Source organism: Pristis pectinata, chromosome 18 (genome assembly GCF_009764475.1).
Source record: "Pristis pectinata isolate sPriPec2 chromosome 18, sPriPec2.1.pri, whole genome shotgun sequence".
Taxonomy (NCBI): domain Eukaryota; kingdom Metazoa; phylum Chordata; class Chondrichthyes; order Rhinopristiformes; family Pristidae; genus Pristis; species Pristis pectinata.
In genome coordinates, this window is record NC_067422.1 from 14,460,826 (window position 1) to 14,480,648 (window position 19,823).

At 40.7% G+C, this 19,823-nt stretch overlaps 1 protein-coding gene across 1 annotated transcript in view; it reads right to left on the reverse strand.

The window, feature by feature from the left end:
• The window catches only part of LOC127579814 (E3 ubiquitin-protein ligase rnf213-alpha-like), a 126,613-nt gene that overhangs the window by 14,914 nt on the left and 91,876 nt on the right, over nucleotides 1-19,823 (reverse strand). The window contains exons 54-66 of the mRNA XM_052032764.1: nucleotides 19,071-19,182; nucleotides 18,766-18,973; nucleotides 18,045-18,238; nucleotides 16,618-16,740; nucleotides 16,356-16,466; nucleotides 14,284-14,538; nucleotides 13,112-13,190; nucleotides 9,316-9,350; nucleotides 7,430-7,527; nucleotides 6,477-6,633; nucleotides 4,510-4,675; nucleotides 3,043-3,140; nucleotides 1,214-1,459 (exon numbers count right to left, since the gene is read on the reverse strand). Of these exons, the coding sequence (XP_051888724.1) occupies nucleotides 1,214-1,459; nucleotides 3,043-3,140; nucleotides 4,510-4,675; nucleotides 6,477-6,633; nucleotides 7,430-7,527; nucleotides 9,316-9,350; nucleotides 13,112-13,190; nucleotides 14,284-14,538; nucleotides 16,356-16,466; nucleotides 16,618-16,740; nucleotides 18,045-18,238; nucleotides 18,766-18,973; nucleotides 19,071-19,182 (1,882 nt within the window). The remainder of the gene's footprint in view (nucleotides 1-1,213; nucleotides 1,460-3,042; nucleotides 3,141-4,509; nucleotides 4,676-6,476; nucleotides 6,634-7,429; nucleotides 7,528-9,315; nucleotides 9,351-13,111; nucleotides 13,191-14,283; nucleotides 14,539-16,355; nucleotides 16,467-16,617; nucleotides 16,741-18,044; nucleotides 18,239-18,765; nucleotides 18,974-19,070; nucleotides 19,183-19,823) is intronic.

A 19,823-nucleotide genomic window follows, 5' to 3' on the forward strand; every position in this document is an offset into this window, starting at 1 on the left:
ACGTGATGAACCAATAAACAGACTGGAAGTGTTAGCACCAGTGACATCAAAGATATCATATTATTCCTAAGTATGCCCATAACATTTTTATATGACATTTATTGATTAGTATATTTAGTGAACACAATAAAACACTTTGTAGCTTTGTTATTTCAATGACAAAACAGTTATGTGACAGCAGATTTTCCTGTATCTGACAAACACAGAAAATCCAATTACAAGGCAGGCATTCTTCACCATCTCCCTTTTCACTCTTTGGCAAATATGCAAATTACTGAATTATATAGACCAAGCAGGGCCATGATCACAGTCAAATCTGTATCCAATAAAGTGATGTCAGCCAGGATATGTTAAGACAATGGATCTGAGTTTATGATGTTTAACATGGAAATACTTAGTATTATACACATGGACAGATCCTGTCTTCACTTACAGCATTGTAATAATGGTGAAAGAGATCGGAGTCTTATGGTGTACACCTCTAAGAGTTTTGTGAGGTAATTGCTAAAGAATACAACATATATAGATTCTACTCACAAAAACAATGTGTTATAATTTTATAAAAGTCCTTGGTTAGGCTTCAGTTATAATAGTGTACACAGTGATAAATTCTGATCCTTTGGAAAGGATACATCTTACGTATTCAAACAGGCTTTGACAGCTGGATCTGTATGTTGTGGAAAAGCAGTGACAATTGGTTGAGGTTTATGAGATGCTGAGAGATTGAATTATGCTAGCGTAGCTCAATTATTTCAGCTGGAGAGGCCAGGGAACACCAACAAACAGACAATGATTAAAAGGGTAGAACCAGTAGGACTTTTAAACACTGGATCTTGGGAATAGTGTTTGTATCATCCGTCTTACAGGATAGATGCATTGCTGGCAAGGGCAACATTACTGCCTATCCCTAAATTCCCTTGAAAAGGCCAAGGTGAAGGTGATAATAGTTCCACAATGCTGTTGGCTGGGGAGCTCCAGGATGGAGACTCGATGATGATGATAGAGCAGCAATACATTTATAGTGACTGTATCTGACTTGGAGGCTGCAAGTTTGAGCAGTGAAGCTGGTGTGTTGCAATCCTTCAAGAGTTGGAAAAGTTTCTGACATATTCTACCATTTTGGCACTTTAAAGTTTATTGCTTAAATGCTCCTGTCACTCTCACTGAGAACTCTCCTTTGATGATTAAATCAGTGAAAAAGCACTTCAGTTACCTTTTGAAGAAATTGCCACAGAATAGGTGTCAGTTCCTTTCCATCCTTTTGCTCAACAACGTGAGTGAAGTTCTCTATACATGTTCGACGCTGACATTTCCAGGCAGAGGAACAATCCAGAGTGTTACGAGGAAAGGTCAGCAAATCTGATGGATCTCCATACAGCATTTTAACAATTGGACTCCCACCGATTCTGTCATCAGAACTCATCTGCTTGGCTACTTCTGGCAACCTTTTATCAAGATTCTGAGGACGAGAAGAACAGAGGAAAGCTTTCCAGTCTACCAGTTCGGTAACATAAATGTTCACTGGCAAATTTGCTTGGGGATGGAAGGTGGGCTACACATTTAATCAGAAAACATTTTTTAAAATCATGGACTGAATTTTCAAAACTCTCTAACAGTCTAAGATTAGACGTGTATTGTCTGACTCATCCAGAATGAACAATTGCATTTAATTGTGGTGTAAAGACAATGAAAATCATTGTGTTATCTCTCACATCCCAATCTTCCACACAACATGCTAACTTGCACACTGCTTGACCATGTGTATTGCTGGCTAAGTGAGGTTCTAGATATCTGGCTAAGCCTTTACAACTATCTAATGAGAATATGTTGTTGGTTCCCACACCTGTCACCAACATAACAGCATTTGCATGTGCAAGGAGCTCACCACTGAGGATCAGCTCAGTTTGGGACAGCAGGTTGACCTGGGGGATTCACAAATTTAAACACGGGCACCATACCAAACACAAAATCTGGACTGATATTTTCAAGAGAAGCTTGCCCGAACAATTGATGAACTAAATAATTTTAACCACTATCACTAGTGAAAGCTGGATAACTAGTATCAATTTGTGGAGGATCTAGTAAGTTGCACAGTCTGGCTGCTCAGCGTCAGGCAAAAATAAAAAGCTTGGATTAATTTAGTGCCTTTCTTGCTCTCAGAACATCTGAGTTCTTCGCACCCAATGAAAATACTTCGGCAATGTTAAATCAAAGATTGATGAGGCAGTTAATTTTCATACAGCAAGGTTTTGCAAACCTTGGTGAGAGAAATGTCCAAATATTCTCTTCAAGAGATGTTGGTTGATGGATAATTATTGGGAAGCTCTTCTAATTTTGCTATGGGTTTTTTTTAATGTCCACCTTGGAGACTGGACAGGGCCTCAGTTTAACACATCTTCCAAAAAACAGCATCTCCACAGCATTGCACTAGAGCAGCAGCCTAGATCAGATAATGACCCTGAAGTTGGGATTGAACCGACAAGCTGAGTTAGGGGCAGGGGTACTACTAAAGAGCCAAGGTTAACAAACTACTGATAAAGTAATTTGTTTAAAGATACAGGTAACTGACGTGTGTTTTACCTATTTAATTCAGCACTCAAAAAGCACTCTTCTGTGATCATGCTGTGGCCTGCTCTCTCCACTCCTTCTCCCCAACCTTCTCACTCTTGCTTTAAAATACTCTATGACATCATTCTGTGTGTAATGAGTCCAACAAAATGGTTGATGTTGCTACCAAACGTTGTACCTTATCCACTGAAACTACTGATCACTTTGCACTAAAATTGACTTTTTTTGTTCTAATTGTGTTCTTTTTCTTGTAAAAATGGTGTATAATTTATGTTTATGCTTTTCTTGTGAATGCTGCTTATATGATGCAATGTACTTGTGATGCTGCTGCAAGTAAGTTTTTCATTGCACCTGTGCATACATGTACTAGTGCATGTAACAATAAACTCAACTTTGACTTTGACTTGTGTTAATGCACACATGTACAAGATCTGAGCATTAGAAAGAATTGTTTCACAGTGTAATTTAACTAACCTCTAACAGTGGAGAAATAACAGCTTCGATGAACTGACTTTCCCAAGCATTTCTTTCTTGCTTTGATGATAGGAATTCATTCCACTTTGCTGCTCGTCCTGGGCAAATGTCACAGAGAGGATTATAATTCAGTATAAAGTTTGCTATGTATGTTAGTTATCTATGGATTGATATCCTGCACCTCTATTGATTGAGATTGAACCACAGTAAACAAATTTCTTTTTACTTAAAAGAGATAGTTAAACCTGAGGTCATTTCAGTATAAATTACATCTAATGGCAATAGGCACATTAAACTGCAGACCTGCCGAAACACAGGATCTAAATTATGTACTTATAAAAGGCTGGTTTAAGATTCAAATGAATACTCCATTAAATGCACTGTATGAATCACAGAAAGGTTATGGTTCAGGAGTTGGCTCATTCAGCCCATTGAGTCACGCCTAGCTAAGTGAATTCAAAAAAGATTTACATTTCCTGAGCTGCTCAGAAGCTGTACAAACAAGCTGATGTATTTTGCCACAAGTTAAACTGCTTCATATCTGGAGCTATGTCTTCACAAACAAACAACTCAGGGCTAAATTTCCTATAGGATTATGCCAAGTTTCAAGTTGGAACACCTGCCCACCTCTTACCTCAGGACCTGTGTCAGGGAAATGTGGCCATGGTTGAGATTCATAAATCTGCCCCACACCCCCTTACTACAGATGAGCTGTTGAGGGAGGAGAACTGCAATGGAATTTAATCTTGGTAATAATGGGTCCCATGAGGGTAACTTCCTCTGTGGGATATATCCCAGAGAGCCCTGCACCTTCCCTCACTCCCATCCCAGGACCAAAGGCCCACATGTCTTGGATTAACCCCATGCCTTTGCAAACGTTGTTGGGTTGGGTGCTGCTGCATCTCATCCTGCCCTTCAAAGGGATGCTAATTTTATATCTTTATTCAAACTGATTTACATTTTTGATATTTTCACTCATGAGGAAATTATTTAACTGGATATTAGCAATATACTTTTAATAGAAAGCAAGTGTGTAAAATACAATCAAAAGCCCAAAAAGCAACCAAAACGTCACAAATGGAAATATTACAAAAGTTTAGGACCTGCCAAATTGGTTTTGAAGGCTATTCATATGCCTCTGGTACTCACTGCATTCAACTAATAACTTCAAGTTCAAGTTTATTTGCTGTTGTCATAGGCATACATACCTGCCATGAAAGTTAGCTTTTTGCAGCAGCAGCACAGTACTTTACAGATGAGGACAAACATAAGTTAACGTAGACTGAAATTACAATAAATTATACATAACATTCATGTGTACAAATTAAACAAAATAAACATAATGACACTTGAGTAAAGAGCTCAGTGTACAGCACGTCCCCTTCCACAAATCCTAAAGTGTTCAATTCTCTGACTTGAAACTCAATATAATGCTATAGGAATTTCAGCCCAAGTCCCCTCTGTTACCTTGAGGCTGATTCAGCAGTTGATCGATAACTAGGTGAACGCAGGTGGCCACATCATCAATGTTCTTTCCCAGTGACTTTCCAAGTTGATCCAAATCTTTCTTAAGGTGGTCCCACAAGAACTCCGGCACATTTGATACCAACGGTCTAATCATTTCCGCAATGATCTGTAAGAGTTGACAAAAGAAGGCCATTTCAATTTTATATAAAACGGAACACTTCTTGCTGGCCTGGTGCCCCTGCTTGGATCATTGCCCATACTCTCCCCTTGCAGAGAGCTTACTTGGTGGCCTAAACCCTGATGGTTTGGGCTGAGCAACAACAGCACCTCTGGTGAGCAAATTCTGCTCCCAAAACTGCCCTGAAGGTTTAGGCATCCGGCAAAGCTCTGTCCTTAGCTTTACCAGCTAAAAAAAAAAGCTGAGTTTTAATAGTTGTTACATGTTTTTGATATTCAGAGATATTTTTAAAAAACTTTAATATTGAAATAAATAATTAAAATAATTTTTAAAAAATCCATTAAGGAATCAATAAAAACACCTCAGCACGTTATTAAACCAAGCCAAACAAAGGAACTTCCTTTCCCGGTTTCATACTCACTGCCCAACAATTGGCAATGAAATCAAGGGGAGCTGCAGATTCTGCGCCAGGCCTAACCTCCAGTTGATTCTCTTTCAGAAATGCTGGAGATTTTCAGCAAGGTGAAACTTACTGGATTCCAGTAGCCCACCAAACTGATAGATTCTGATTTTATCAGGAACTCCGGGACCTCTGCTTTTGAAAATACACTCGCACAGTCCTAAACTCACTTCCATTTAGCTAGTTAAACATTGATACTTCTGGTTGGGACAGTCAGCATTTATCAGTGAGATCAGGGCCACAGAGCACGTCCTTTCAACATCAGGTTTCAATCAGCGCAGTCTGTCCTTGTTACGGACCAGATCTGAAGACCTCCACCACCCCCATATGTCTCTACTGCGACCTCACATAATTTAATTTAAAAATATTGTACATGACAGTTTAATCTTAAAGGCCTGGGAATAACAGTATCGATATCTAGGCACAGTACATTCATATACAGTGGGATAGCTGAGAGCTGTTGCCTCACAGCTCCAGTGATCTGGTTTCAATCCTGCCCTCTGGTTCTGTCTGTGTGGAATTTGCATGGTCTCCCTGTGACTGCATGGTCTCCCTGTGACTGGTGTTCTAGTCACTTCCCAAATCATCAAAGTGCATATGAAACAGGGAAAGGAAGTTCCTTTGTTTGGCTTGGTTTAATAAAGTGCTGTCGGTGTTTTTGTTTATTTCTTTAATATATAAAAAACTTAATTTTAATTATTTATTTCCATGTTAAAGTTTTTTTTAAGAAATATCTCTGAATATCAAAGACATTTAATGACTATTAAAAGATGTGCTGGTTGGCAGTTTAATTGTCTGTTGTAAATTGTCCCTAGTCTGCAGTTATTTGGGGAGAACAAAATAGGATTAGTGTAAATGGGTGCTTGTTGATCAATGTGGACTCGGTGGGTCAAATGGCCCATTTTTCTGCTGTATGATTCTATGAAAAATTCAGGATGCTACAATTTTAGCGGAGGCGGAACCATTATCCTTTATAAAGGACCAAAAACAGAACTTGAGTGAAGTTCTAATGAGCCAGACCTTGTGCTGTTTACACCCAAAATTGTTGTATGGGAAAAGTACCTTCTGAAGATCCTCTGTCTACTTGCTGGTAAGTGCTGACCCCATCCCAAAGGGTAGGGCCCTGCGCAGCAGTAGGGCCTTGTTGTGCGACATAATGTGGTCATTCGGTTCAGGATAAGCCCCACCCACAAAGCAGCAAGACAAAATCTGATAGCTGGCTCAACCACCCCCCTCAGGCTTTGCCTGCCAAGGACATGGAATGCTCCTGAATCTCTGTCTCAACTTCAGGCTCTAATGAGTTAGCATTGAATAGAAAGAACCGGTTACCTGATGACGTTGAACTGTTCCAAGCATCATTGACACATGTGTTAGTGTTCGCAGTAAAAGCAAAGCAACAGGAGTCATCCGTCGATCAGGGGCAACAACTTGATCTCTCCGTGAGGCAGCTCCCAAGACATGACCAGTCTCAATTTGATCTTGGTAACTAGAAAGGAAACACAAGCCCTGTTGAGTCAAGAGAGCCCTGAATTTCAGCTCCACTACAGGAGGCAGGTATTTTACCCATTTGCTTTCCCTCGTCCAATCCCACATTCCCTGGGTCAGAGTTACCTGGATAATAGGGGTTGATTGTTGCACAGTTTACTGCACCAGTGGGCAAGGGCTGTCATTTGAACACATCTTCTGTAGGTTTGGTGCCACAGGCTGGTCTGACTTAAGTTTTTAAACTTTAAAATGAAATTGCTACCTGTTCATCTTGTACCATTCCTGTAGTAGCAACGGATCACCCCGACCTTGATGCCGATTGAGCGCCAGTGCTGTGGGCCATAGTAATATTGGAACAGCAAAGGCCATTCAGTCCCTCAAGTCTGTCACACCATTCTGAGAGATCTGACCATATAACCATCTCCGCAGTATATTCCTTACACTTTGGTTAGCAGAAATATATCAACCTCAAATTTAAAATTAATGCCTGACCTAGTACTGATTGTCATTTACCAAAGAAAGTTCCAAATTTCTATCATCCTCTGCACAAGACAATGTTTTCTAACCCCATCCTGAAAGGCCTAGCTTTAAATTTATAAACCGTGCTCCCTCATCCTCCATTTCCCAACGAGCAAAAAATATCTTCTCCCTAGCTATCAATCCCCCGAGTATTCCTGAAAACTTCAATCAGATTACCAATCCTTCAATCTTGAGTCTTTCAAATTCCAGAATCAACATTTGCATTGAGCAATTTACAAACCAGCTGCAAATTTAATCTGATGATAAATGTTACATACCCCATTAACCTTGTAAATCCAGCAGTAGGTAAGTGAGACTCTCCACCAACCAATGCATGACAGTTGGGACATCGAGCTATCTGCACAGGTCTCCCACACTGTCAATCAAACAATTTCATAGTTATTGGTCAGCTTGACTCTGTTCACTAGAAGGAACAATGAAGCTACATTTATTAACATAATCATTCATAAGCAGCCAGCAGAAAACTGCAACTGCAGCACATTCAAAGCAAAGAGAGAGAGGTTGGCCACTGTCTGCAATAAGCGAAATTATTGGTTTAGGCTGCTTGGCAACAATGCTGATGATGATAACATTTAATATCAATTGTGGCAAAAGGGAAAAAACACCCTTTCACACCCACAAACACATCCACTCATACAAAACTCCCTCTCTCTCACACATGGCCTCACACACAAACATGTACATGCACAGCCTCACAACATACAGTGGCCAATTAACCTTCACGTCTTTTATTTCTGGGAGGAAATCCATGTGGTCACAGGGAGAACATGTAAATTCCACACCAACAGTGAACCTGGGTCACTGGTGCCTTAAGACAGCAGCTTTACTAGCTGCGCCACTGTGCTGCCCTGCAATTTACAATTTTACACTGTAATTTTAAAGAGCAGTGAAGCAGAAAACTGGGTGGGGAGCCAGAGTTAGGTGTGTGATAGGGGGTTGGGGGAGCGAAGGCATGGGAGAAAAGGATCAATGAGGCAGAGACTTGTTCCTCTGCATTCATGGTCTGTGAGACGATTTTAGGAGCTGAACCAAGATCAGGACTGGGTATGGTGCTATGGTGATTCAGTTACTAGATTACAAGAAAAACTAGGGCTGATTTGATGGGAATGACCAGGAGATCCAGCACCTAATTAAATGCAAATGTCAGGAATTCCAGTATTGGAAGCTGAATCATGCTTCAAGTAAAAAACGCTTTACTGGCACCTGAAAGCAGAGGTCCAGTTGAAAACCTGCGATCTAAGGAACAGGTGGCCCACAGAAAGAACGCAGGAGGTTCAGCAACTCACTGACAGCCATGACATGCATAGGTTCTCTAGTACTGTCGAGGCCCAAACACCCTCACCCCACTGAGAGCTGAGAACAGAAGCTGATTTATCAGGACAAAAGGCAGTCAATGCTTGTTGGAAAGAATACCAAAGACTTCCTCAGTTGTGACTCTATCCTTGATGTGAGCACCCTTGATCACCCTACTGCAACTGTTTTGAAACTCAGCAGTGAAGATGACTGTCACAATTCCACACATCATTGCCCAGGGGATGTCAGAGATGGTGTAATCAGGACCACCAAAAAAGAGATAAATCTGACAGTGATAACTATAGAAGGGTCTTTCTGACCTCTGACCCTTAAAGAATCACACCACAAATGTCACTCTTCCAACCACAGGGAAACTTATCGCCAAGTCCTCCTCAAAGACCTTCTCCCAGTGGCTAAAGAGCTGATCCCCATTTTGCAGTGTGAATTCTGTCCATTGAGTGACACTGTGGACATGATCAATAAACATTAAAGGAGAAATGCTTGAATTCTTGCCCTTGATGAAATCTCACCATAACCCTCCCTAACTCTGGACCATTCCCTACTGCTCAAGCATGTCTTCAAGGAACAGCACAAAGAGAAACTCTGTTCAACAACTAGTGAACTAATGAGTGTCAATGTCAAGCCATTAACTAACTTGTGGCAAAAAATGTGCGCATGTTATGCCAATTTTAAATTAAAACTACAACAAGTAATGAATAATAATGTAACTCTTTAAACACTGATGCGCAATGAAGTGAGCAAAGGAAGTGCAAAATGTTATTTGTGCAAGTTAAGCAGAATTAAATTTTATACAACATCCTGATCTTGAAGCAATAAATTTGGGTCTTACCTCACCCACTGGAATACCTTCACCACATTGGCAAGCTGGACAGAAATATACAAAGTGCAAGTTACTTTGGAAATGAAGTAAGGCCAAAAATTGAAAATTTCCATTGATACTTACATGTTCTTCACTGTGTGAAGCACTTAAAAATTTTTTTAAAATGAAATAGTTCATATCAGAAAATACCTCGAATGTAAATTACACCAATAAGTAACCTGTGACTTCCTTACAGAAAGATAAAAAGCCTGCACAGTGCCTGCCTGCAATTAGTGTTACTTGGTTGCATGTGGTCCTTCGAATGTTCATTTGGCAAGGTAACTCCTGACTGATGGTGAATGTCAGTGAAACACCAGAGGATAGATGAGGGTAGAGCAGTAGACATTGTCTATATGGACTTTAGCAAGGCATTTGACAAGGTCCCACAAAGTAGGCTAGTCTGGAAGGTTAGATTGCATGGGATCCAGGGAGAGACAGCAAAATGGATTCATAATTGGCTCAATAATAGGAAGCAGAGAATGATTATCGAAGGTTGTTTCTTGGCCCATGACTAGTAATGTGCCACAAAGGTCAGTGCTGGAACCTTTGTTGTTCATTATTTATATAAATGTGTTGGATGTACAAAGCGTGTTTAGTAAGTTTGCGGATGATACTAAAATAGGTGCAATCATAGACAGTGAAGAAGGTTATCAAAAATTACAGGGGGATCTTGATTAGCTAGGTAAGGGGGTGAAGAGTGTCAAGCGGCTTTCAATTGGGATGAGTACAAAGTGCTGCATTTTGAGAAGTCAAACCAGGGTAGGACTTATACAGCAAATGGTCAGGCCCCTGATGGGGGGGGGGGGGGGTGGAAGGAGAGGGTATTGTGAAACAGAGGGACATAGGAATACAAGTACATAGTTCACTGAAAGCAGCATCACAAATTGACAGGGTGGTGAAGGAGGAGTTTGGTCTGCTGACCTTCATCAGTTAGGGCACTGAGTATAGGAGTTGGGGTGTGATGTGGCAGTTTTACAAGACATTGGCGAGACCACACTTGGAATATCATGTACTGTTTAGGTTGCCCTGTTATAGGAAAGTCATCAATATACTGGAAAGAGTGCAGAGAAGATTTATGAGGATGCTGCCAGGACTTGAGGGCCTGAGTTATAGGGAGAGGTTGGGCAGGCTAAGACTTTATTCCTTGAAGTGCAGGAAATTGAGGGGTGACCTTATCGAGGCTTATAACATCATGAAGGGCATAGAGAAGGTGAATGTGCATAATCTTTTTCCCAGGTAAGAGGAACTAAAAGCCAGAGGGCATAGGTTTAAGGTGAGAGGTGAAAGATTTAAAAGGGACCCGAGCACCTTCTTCATGCAGAGGGCGGTGTGTATATGGAACGAGCTGCCAAAATGGTTGAGGCAGGTACAATAACAACATTCAAAAGACACTTGGATAAGTACATGGATAGGAGGGGTTTAGGCCAAACACAGGAAAATGGGACTAGCTTGGTGGGCACCATGGTTGGCATGGACGAGTTGGGCCAAAGTGTCTGTTTCCAAGCTGTATTACTCTACTTATCTTTTGATATAAAGCATGCATATAATAATCTATGGTTTCTTTCATTACTCAGGATATATTCTGGACTTCAAGGGAACCTTTTGACTCCTTTATAATGGACTTGACACACCTTGCCAAATCAAGGGCATTAAGATATAGCTCCTCCCCAGATTACGACAGGGTTCTGTTCCTGAGAACTGTTCATAACCTGAACAATAAGTGGAAAAGAACAAAAATTGTGTGGGAGAGGATCAGAGAAACATGCTGTGACAGGACAGCGAGCAGGCATGGGAAGAGCATCCACCAGTCGGCCTCACTGGGTTAGTGAGAAAGCGAGCGAGTCTGCTCAGCGCTCCCAGATCTGCTTGGCTCAGTTCTTGCGGCTCAGGGGGTGCATAGGGAAGGCATGCGGATATGTCCCGCTTCCCCACTGCAGCGGATGCCTGGAGTCCCACAGCAGCCAGAAAATCCATCCTGTTAGTTTAGCAAAGGATCATTTGTATGTATGGTCTGTCCATAACCTGGGGAAGACCTGTATTAAGGCGAGTCTATTGTGGTTCCCATATAATAAGGTTTTTTGAATAATCTCATTGGAGTAACAATGAATGCTTAACTTTCTGGTCAGCAGATGACATTCTTTAAATGAATGTATAATTCACATCTAGGTAGGTCAATTATAAAGTAAGTGTTGTGTTGGCCTTTAACACAAGGGGGATGGAGTACAAAAATAAGGAAATCCCCCTGAAATTGTACAGGGCTTTGCATTGGAACATTGTATGTGGTTTTGATGTCTGTATCCAATGAAGGATACACTGGCTCTGATGTCAGTGCGATGTAAAACTCAAAGGTTACCTGAAAGAGACATGCAAGATTCTAAGGTGAATTAACAAGAAGATGCTGACAATGTGTCACCTCTTAGAGGAGAGCTCAAAATTAGGTGGCACTATCTTAAAATAAGGGACACAATTCTTTTTCAAATACAGAATATGAGACATTTCTTTTTGTTGTGATTTGTAAACCTTTGGAATTCTTTTTCTCAGTGAGCTGTGGGGTGTATGCAGGACTAAGAGCCATCGACTTTTGAACACAAGGGGGATCAGAGCAATGGAAGTTGGGCTGGGAAGTAGACTTGAAGCACACAATGACCTATGATCTTATTAAGTGGTGAAACAGCTTCAAATGATCAGCTTCCTTTAATTATGTTTCCATGTTCTTAGAACACACCACTTCATAGAGGGTGCTGTGATCACAGGCTCAGTGGTTGTGTACTTTCCTTCTGATACTGCAGCCTGCAGGCATGGTGGAAGCACACGGCAGTCCTTTTAAAGTGGTGAAGCACTCCTGCCCAACAAGTCAAAAGGGCCAAATGACAACCACAAAACAAGGAGCAGTTGGTGCAGTGAAGACCTTAAAGCACAAATCCACTCTCTCATCACTCACATTTTGGAAAAGGAGGATATACCTTGGAGATGCTGTAATCACAAACATCTTCAAGAAAGGAGCCATGTCTAACCATAGTGGGATCTCCCTGTTGTTTAGTCAATTAAGAAAAAGGGTAGTTGAAGATCAAGTTCTCAGACCCAGCACAAAACTCAGCCATTAGGACAGCAGTGATCCCTGCTCTTCTATACACTTTTGAGATCTGGACTACCTATAGCATACACCTCAAAGAACAGGAAAGTTACCACCGTTGTTGTCTCCATGTTCCTTGGAAGGATAAGTAACCTACACTGTTGCTCTCTCCCAGGTTCAACATCCCCAGCATCAAGGTTCTAGCTGCACAAGGTCACCTCTATTGGGGCAGGCACTTCATTCACTACACCAGTCTCCCAAGGCAGAGATTCCATTTTGAGCTCTGTCATGGGAAAAGGTTACCAGATGTACAGAGGAAAAGATTCAAAGATGTACTCAAGGCCTCCTTGAAATCTTGCAAGGTGAATTAGCATTGGCCAAATTCAACTGGTGCACTGGACTCCTGAAATTAATGAGTGCTAATCAGGAAGGCAAGTTCCTCCTGATCACACAGGTCCTTGTATGAGACAGGTCCACAAAAATCACTCTCCAGCCATAATAATTAAGATGGGTATCCCTCGTGCAATAACATTTCCGTTCACATTTGTATGCTCTCGTCTCTTATAGTGGGAGGTGAAAATATGCTCTTTGCAAGCATAAATGTCCGAAAAGGTTTCTGGACTTCATCTGTTCATGAATGTTCAGGCAAGGAAATTGCATAGACTGCATGAAACAGAGATGCAGAACACTTACTGTACCACTGCAGTTTTTCACGAAACCAACCCCTAGCTTCTTTCTTCAGATCTTCAGGCATGGTCGGTAAGTAAGCATTCTAAAAATTAAACAAATAAACTGTCACAATGGCTCACCCATTCATCGCAATTACTGTTCTCTCCTGTGGCCATTCGTAAAAGAATCTAAGGACAGGCACAAGAGATCTACTCCATTGAATCCCAACCTCTGGCACTCCCAGTCCAGTTCCAGGTGTAGGCCAATTGAGAAACTGTCTAAAATTTGGATGGATCTATTTAAAGTCAGCAGAGAGTTCATGTGACTTTGGAAAAATTTAATGAGTTTCATTATACTGGTCTTTGAAAATAACCTACCATTGCTAGTAATTCAGAGAAAATACATAATATTATTTCCTTCATCTTTATTTTGTCTATTAAATGTGTTACCTCAAGTCCTGGTCACTGGAAAGGCCACATCGTGGATCTTTCCCCACAACACCCCCCCAACCAACTACTGGATGACAGACTGTCCCTAAACAAATTTGAATGTCCTTGTTGACTTTTACACCAATATTAATCTTGGATTTGGGCTGTGGGAAGGACAGAGGCTGCTCTGTGCAAGGAAAAGAGTCAACGGGATCAGTCACTTCCAACGACCAAGTAACTTTAATGGCAGCTGTGAGAGCTATGCAATAGCAGAAATCATTTCAATTAAGAGATATGTTAACAAGAAGTTGCAGCAAAGACTACACTTCAAAATGACAGGAAGGAAAATGATGCAGTACTTAAAACATTTAGTCTAGGGAAGGACAGTGTCTCTTGTACAATGTTAAGACCAAAAATCATGAACAGGAGAAGTGGAATCAAGTCAGGATGGTGAAAAAGAATGGGGACTATTTTTGCACATAGGTTGAGGAAAGGCTACCAAGTTTATGGTAATCTTATGGTACACACTTACACTTGCAGCACAGAAGCAGGCCATTCAGCCCTCTTTGCAAGGGTTATCAAGTACCACCCTTTGCTCGTTTCCCACAGACCCTGAAATCTGCCCTCATCAAAAAGGCATGCACAAGATTAATCAAGGTCTTAAGTGACACTACAAAGTGCAAGTGTAAAATGGCTAACCAAGAGAAAAATGCAGGACACTGGTACAGCAACCCTTGTATAGGGATTGTGTGTCCATGGATTCCTCACCCTCATTTTTGAAGGACAGAAGGCAAGATTGCGGAGTGGAGATGACAGAACACTATTCCCACAGAGCAAAACCAAGGCTGTGTGAACTATTATATCAATCAGGATGCGTTGTTGGATTGGCTGAACTGGTGTGATCTGCAATGAAGATCCTGGGCTTCCGAGGTCATTCTTCACCAAAGCAATGCAGAAATCCTTCAGGTTTGGAGCCACAAAGATGTTACTATCTTTAATAAATTTCTGTAACATGTCAATTGACTGAAAGAAAACAGAAGAAAAGTAAGTTAATTCTGATGTGGACCATGGTTCATTTCTAGTTTATAAGATATCTTCATTAGTCACATGCACATCGAAGTACACATCGAAATGCATCTTTTGCATCAAGTGTTCTGGGGGCAGCCTGCAAGTGTCGCCGCGCTTCCGGCACCAACATAGCATGCCCACAACTTCCTAACCTGTACGTCTTTGGAATGTGGGAGGAAACCAGACCATGCGGTTTACAAAGTAGACTACTGATCTCTTTATTGAAGTTGAAATACCATGTGGTGAAAATTCCCATTTTATTTGCAAATTAAAGGAAATTGTTGAAGGAACAGGAGATATTGTTGCACTGATCCATCCTGTGTACTCAGCCTGACTAGCGCATTTTATGAACATCCCAAATGATATTTCTGTTTTCATTTGGGTCCTGGGATAGACAGCTTGAATTTGGGATCATCAGAAATTCCAACAGCATCCTGAAATAAGATTTCTTTTCCACTGCTTTGAATATTTATCTCAGAAATGTAGACTGCAGAGAAATATTATGAGCTGTCGAGCTTTGATATTGCCAACTACAAATGCTGCCACTGCCAGCAGAGATGGGCCAGACCTTGCAGAGAAATGTTGGCAGCTTTGTGGGGAAGCTCAGGCAATTCCAGTGGTGGGCTAGAATTGCTGGATTTACCCATATTCAAGCAGGCCAATGTACATGTGCGTACTGGAACAGTATGGCCTGGAACAGCTCCATTAACCTACAAACTTGAATGGAGATTATGCAGCTGTAAGGAATTAAAGTAAAAATAAGGTAGTTCACAATTTTTTCATTGTTTAAGTTTTCTAAATGCTTTATTTCATTTTAAAATTTGTCATATTTTAACAAGTTTTCATTTTAATGTTTTTTTGAATGCATCAGACTATGTGAAGCTTTGAAAAATCTTGATGACTTTGATGAACAGCAGAGTTAAAGACGTGGCCTTGCCATCTTTTAAAGGTTTGTCCAGCCATTTGTGGGTGGGCTTGTTCTGGCTGTGAGTGACAAGACACTGTCAAGCAGGACGTCAACCAACAAGTTCATCTCTATGGATACAGACAAGGTAGATGAGGAAAAATTGTGCATCTCAGTGGTGGTCTGCATTCAGCAAGATCTGGGCCATTATCTTTGCTAACTTGACACAGTGGCCCTCAGCCTTTGGAAAACTTTAATGGCTCAATACTTTAGATTGACATCCATAAACACCCACCATGATAATTCACTAATCTGATGTAGAACATCTGCTGCCAGAGTGTGTTACTGAGCAGTGAGCCTGGGTTGTATGGTGTCTGATTCACATTCCACAAATAAAAAAGAAAAAAGTGGAAAAGAGCAGATTTGGTTTTATCTAATAATTCTTGAACCTAATAAGTCCCTCAGGAAGCACAGTGATAAATAGGCATCACCAGAAGTCAGTAAAAAGGCAGAGTACTTCTCCTGTTTAAATTAGCTTTTGCATATGTATCTGTTGTACCTAACTCTTTGAAAGAGCAGACACAAGAAATTCTGCAGATGCTGGAATCTGGAGCAATACACAAAAGTGCTGGAGGAACTCAGCAGGTCAGGCAGCATACGCTTCAGGCTGAGACCCACTCGTGTCTTTGAAAGAGCAGCCAAAACTTAAGGAAGTGACTGTTGCTATTTCCTTTAACAAAACTGTTGCATTGTGGTTTGCTGTTGTTTTATTAAGCAAGAGATTTCAGCCAACCAGGAAATATATGTGGTACGAACAAAGTATTAAAAGGTAGGGAATCCCACATGGTTGGTTAGGAGTGATTCTTACCGTTGGACTACACCGCATGCTGAGATCTTCCATTGCATATGAACACGTTACCTCACGGAATAATGCCAAGGCCAGGTAAACCTGATAATTACTTGAAGAGCACTTCAGACCCTTTGAGGAAAAAAATTGTAAAAACAAAATAGTTAATATTAGTAAAACATGTGGTTTTAAAAATCGCATAAAAATGACATAAAACATTGGGTAAAGCAATGTTCAATAAATGAAGAGTTCCCTAATGAAAATGGAAACTCTCTGCAACTACCTTTATCTTGTCTGTGACAACACTCATTTGGCATCGTGCGACTGCCTCAGTAGTTGCATCACGGATGACTTTGTACGGCTGCCCACAAAGTATATAGCGATCCATCTGTACACCACGAGAATGCTGAAAGAAATGGCCAACTTACATGTCAGTATACAAAGCAATGCAAAAACAAAGAGCTGATCAAAGCAACTGGAACATTGACTCTTTCTTCCTCCATCAGTGCTGGCTGATTAAGACTTCCAGCATTTGCTGTTTATATTTCAGGTTTTCAGCACTTAACGTGTTCTTCATTTGTAAAGTAAGAACTTAGTTTGCATTGGGCATCAATATTAAAGCTAGTAGACAACAAGAACTAAATAACACTCAGGTATGGGCTGATGAGTGGCAAGAAACAGGAGCAGGAATAGGTCAATTGGCCCCATGAGCCTGCTAAAGAGAATTAGAGAGCTACTCCAATACAGAGCTGGTACATGCCACAGTAGGCTGAATAGCCTCCTGTGTCATTTACAGAGTCCAGTCAGCCCATTGCATCTCTGTTAATGAAAAAACAACAAGATTCTGGAGGAACTCAGCAGGTCAGGCAGCATCTGTGGAGAAAAAGAGTCAACGTTTCAGGTCAGGACATTTTGAGTCCTGAAGAAGGGTTCTGGCCTGAAACCTTGACTGTCTGCTTTTCCACAAGGATGCTGCCTGACCTGCTGAGTTCCTCCAGCATCTTGTTGTTTTTCCTCTAGATTCCAGCATCTGCAGTCCTTTGTTCCTCTAGCATCTCTGTTAATTCTTCCCCTTACCCTCATCCTTTCGAAATTTACTTCCACAGGTTTTTCCCCAATTGCCTTTTGGGAACTTTGACAGAGGATGTTTCCAGCACTCTCTCTCTGGAGAGATTTCCAAGTCTAACTCTTCTGGGGAATGATCTGAGAGTTCATTGCTTCAAGAATACTGTAAATTTATACACATAATATGCCATCACAAATATTTTTCTGCTTCGCTTCTAGAGTTTACTGTTGTGGGAATTTGTGGTCAATTTTGTGTAAAAACAGCACATAGCAAGCAATTACGATCTGGAGTTCTCTGATTGAAAGTGATAGCAACAGTTTCAATTCTGGCTTTAAAATATAATTGGCTAAGCACTTAAGGTAAACATTGTAGAGCTGCAAGGAGCTGGAAGAAGTGATTAACGGGGTTGGTCATACAAAAAGCCAGTATGAGATCAATGGGCCAAATGGCCTCCTGTTGTTCTGCAATGATTCTATGAATTTAAGGATTATGAAGATTACAAAAAATTGTTCAGCATTAAAGATCCATTTGGACAGGTGCGTGTAAAGAATTATGCGTGTTTATTTGATTAATCAAATCAATTGTGAGACACTGCCTAATTTGTGGATGTTAGGAAGTGATTTCAAATCCATAAAATGTTCTACCTGTTTTTCAATAATCTTGTCTGGAAATGACCAGTGGTACTCCTTGAGTTGTGATAAGGATTGAACAAAATCCATTCCATACTGGTCATAGACTTCCCTCATCAAATAAACTCGATACCAATCATTGCCAGAATGCAAGCAAATCATTTTCATATGTTGGAAGAAATTTTCCTTTGTGGCCTTGTGCTTTATGTCTGGAAATATAAATTTATAAGAATTACAAAATCAAATAACAGTAGTAGTTAAATTCACAGATTACTAGAGAATAATTGTGCTCAGAGTGTGTTTAAGCAAGACATTTCCAATTTGTTAACAGTCTATTATCAGTAGGTTAACGCAGTGGAATAGTTAACAAAAAGCAGAGGAATAACATGCTCATTAACTCATTAATCACTATAACCAGTGAGCTGTAACTGTGACACTCAGCTCTGTATTAGTAACCATGGGATCCTGTTCCACTCCAGAGACTTTAGTGCAGACATTAGAGTAATAATACGGTGCAATGCTAACAGAATGCTGAATCCAAGCAGAGTTTTGATACAAATTCCCACAGGGAGCGCGAGGCATGCCTGGCTATGGGGATTGGCCAATCTCACGGTGTTTAAAGCTACAGAGCAGCTTTGAGAGATGCTAGGGGGCAGCAGAGCTTTCAGATCTTTTTGGCTACAGAACAGCTAATGTAGATGGAGAGCATGCAATGAGTTAGCCTTGAATGTTTTACCTTTTCTGTTACATGACTCATACATCAGCTGAGCTGTAAGATTGAAGCAGAAACGCAGCTTGGCAATGTTCTGCAAGTATTCAATGGCATTTTCTTCACAAGTGGCAGCTTGTTGCCTAGCAAACCTACTGGCAAAGCTGCAGTTCTGTTTGAGGAGTTCTCCGCTGTCAAGTCCTCCAGAATGCTCAAAGTGGGCATACACTGAGTCCTTAAAGGCAAAGTACAGTTTCAGATTCTTGGCCTGTCCCAATCATACCTTCAGCAAGTTCTTAAGGAGTAAAAGAGCCCAAATGGCTGCTCTTTACCTCAAAGCATCTGATGAACAGAAGATAGAGTTCCTTCAGATGATCTTCTGAGAATATCTTCTCCTCCAGATTTGAGAGGTACGTCTGCAGAAAGTCTTTCACCTTATCAAAACTATTGACAGATGTAGAATTCATTATCATCTGGAGTTTTTATCATTTTCATATTAAATGCATTTACATTTATTTCTGTCACATGTTGCATTTAGACACACATTTTCTTATCCAATGTTTAATTGATTCACCTTTACTTTATTCAGTTTATCTCATGTTCTGCATCAATCAAAATTATGTTCAGTAAACAGTAGTATGTCCTTGGGCATTATACAAAGTGATTTATATTTTTCACTTAAGCTAAAATAGTTGATCTCACTGCAGTATCAAAGGCAATTTTCTGGGAACCCATTAATAGGTTGACAAAGTGTCCAATTTAGCTTTTAAGTAGTTGGAAAGCACACTTTAAATCTGACTACATTACCCTCAGGTCTGTACATATTGCTCTCAGTTGACAGAGCTACATTTCTGCCGTGGTATAATGGACAACACAAAATACTTGGAGACATAAGCTGATGGCATGAACATTGAATTTTCCAATTTCAGGTAAACTGCTGCCCCTCTGCCCCTGTTCTCTCATCTCCTGATCTACCCAGTTCCTCCTACACCTACCCCAGCCCCTCATCAATGTGTTTCTTTCCCCTCCTGCATCCACATTCCATCACCCATACACTCCTCCCACTAGGTCGCCTCCGCCTACAG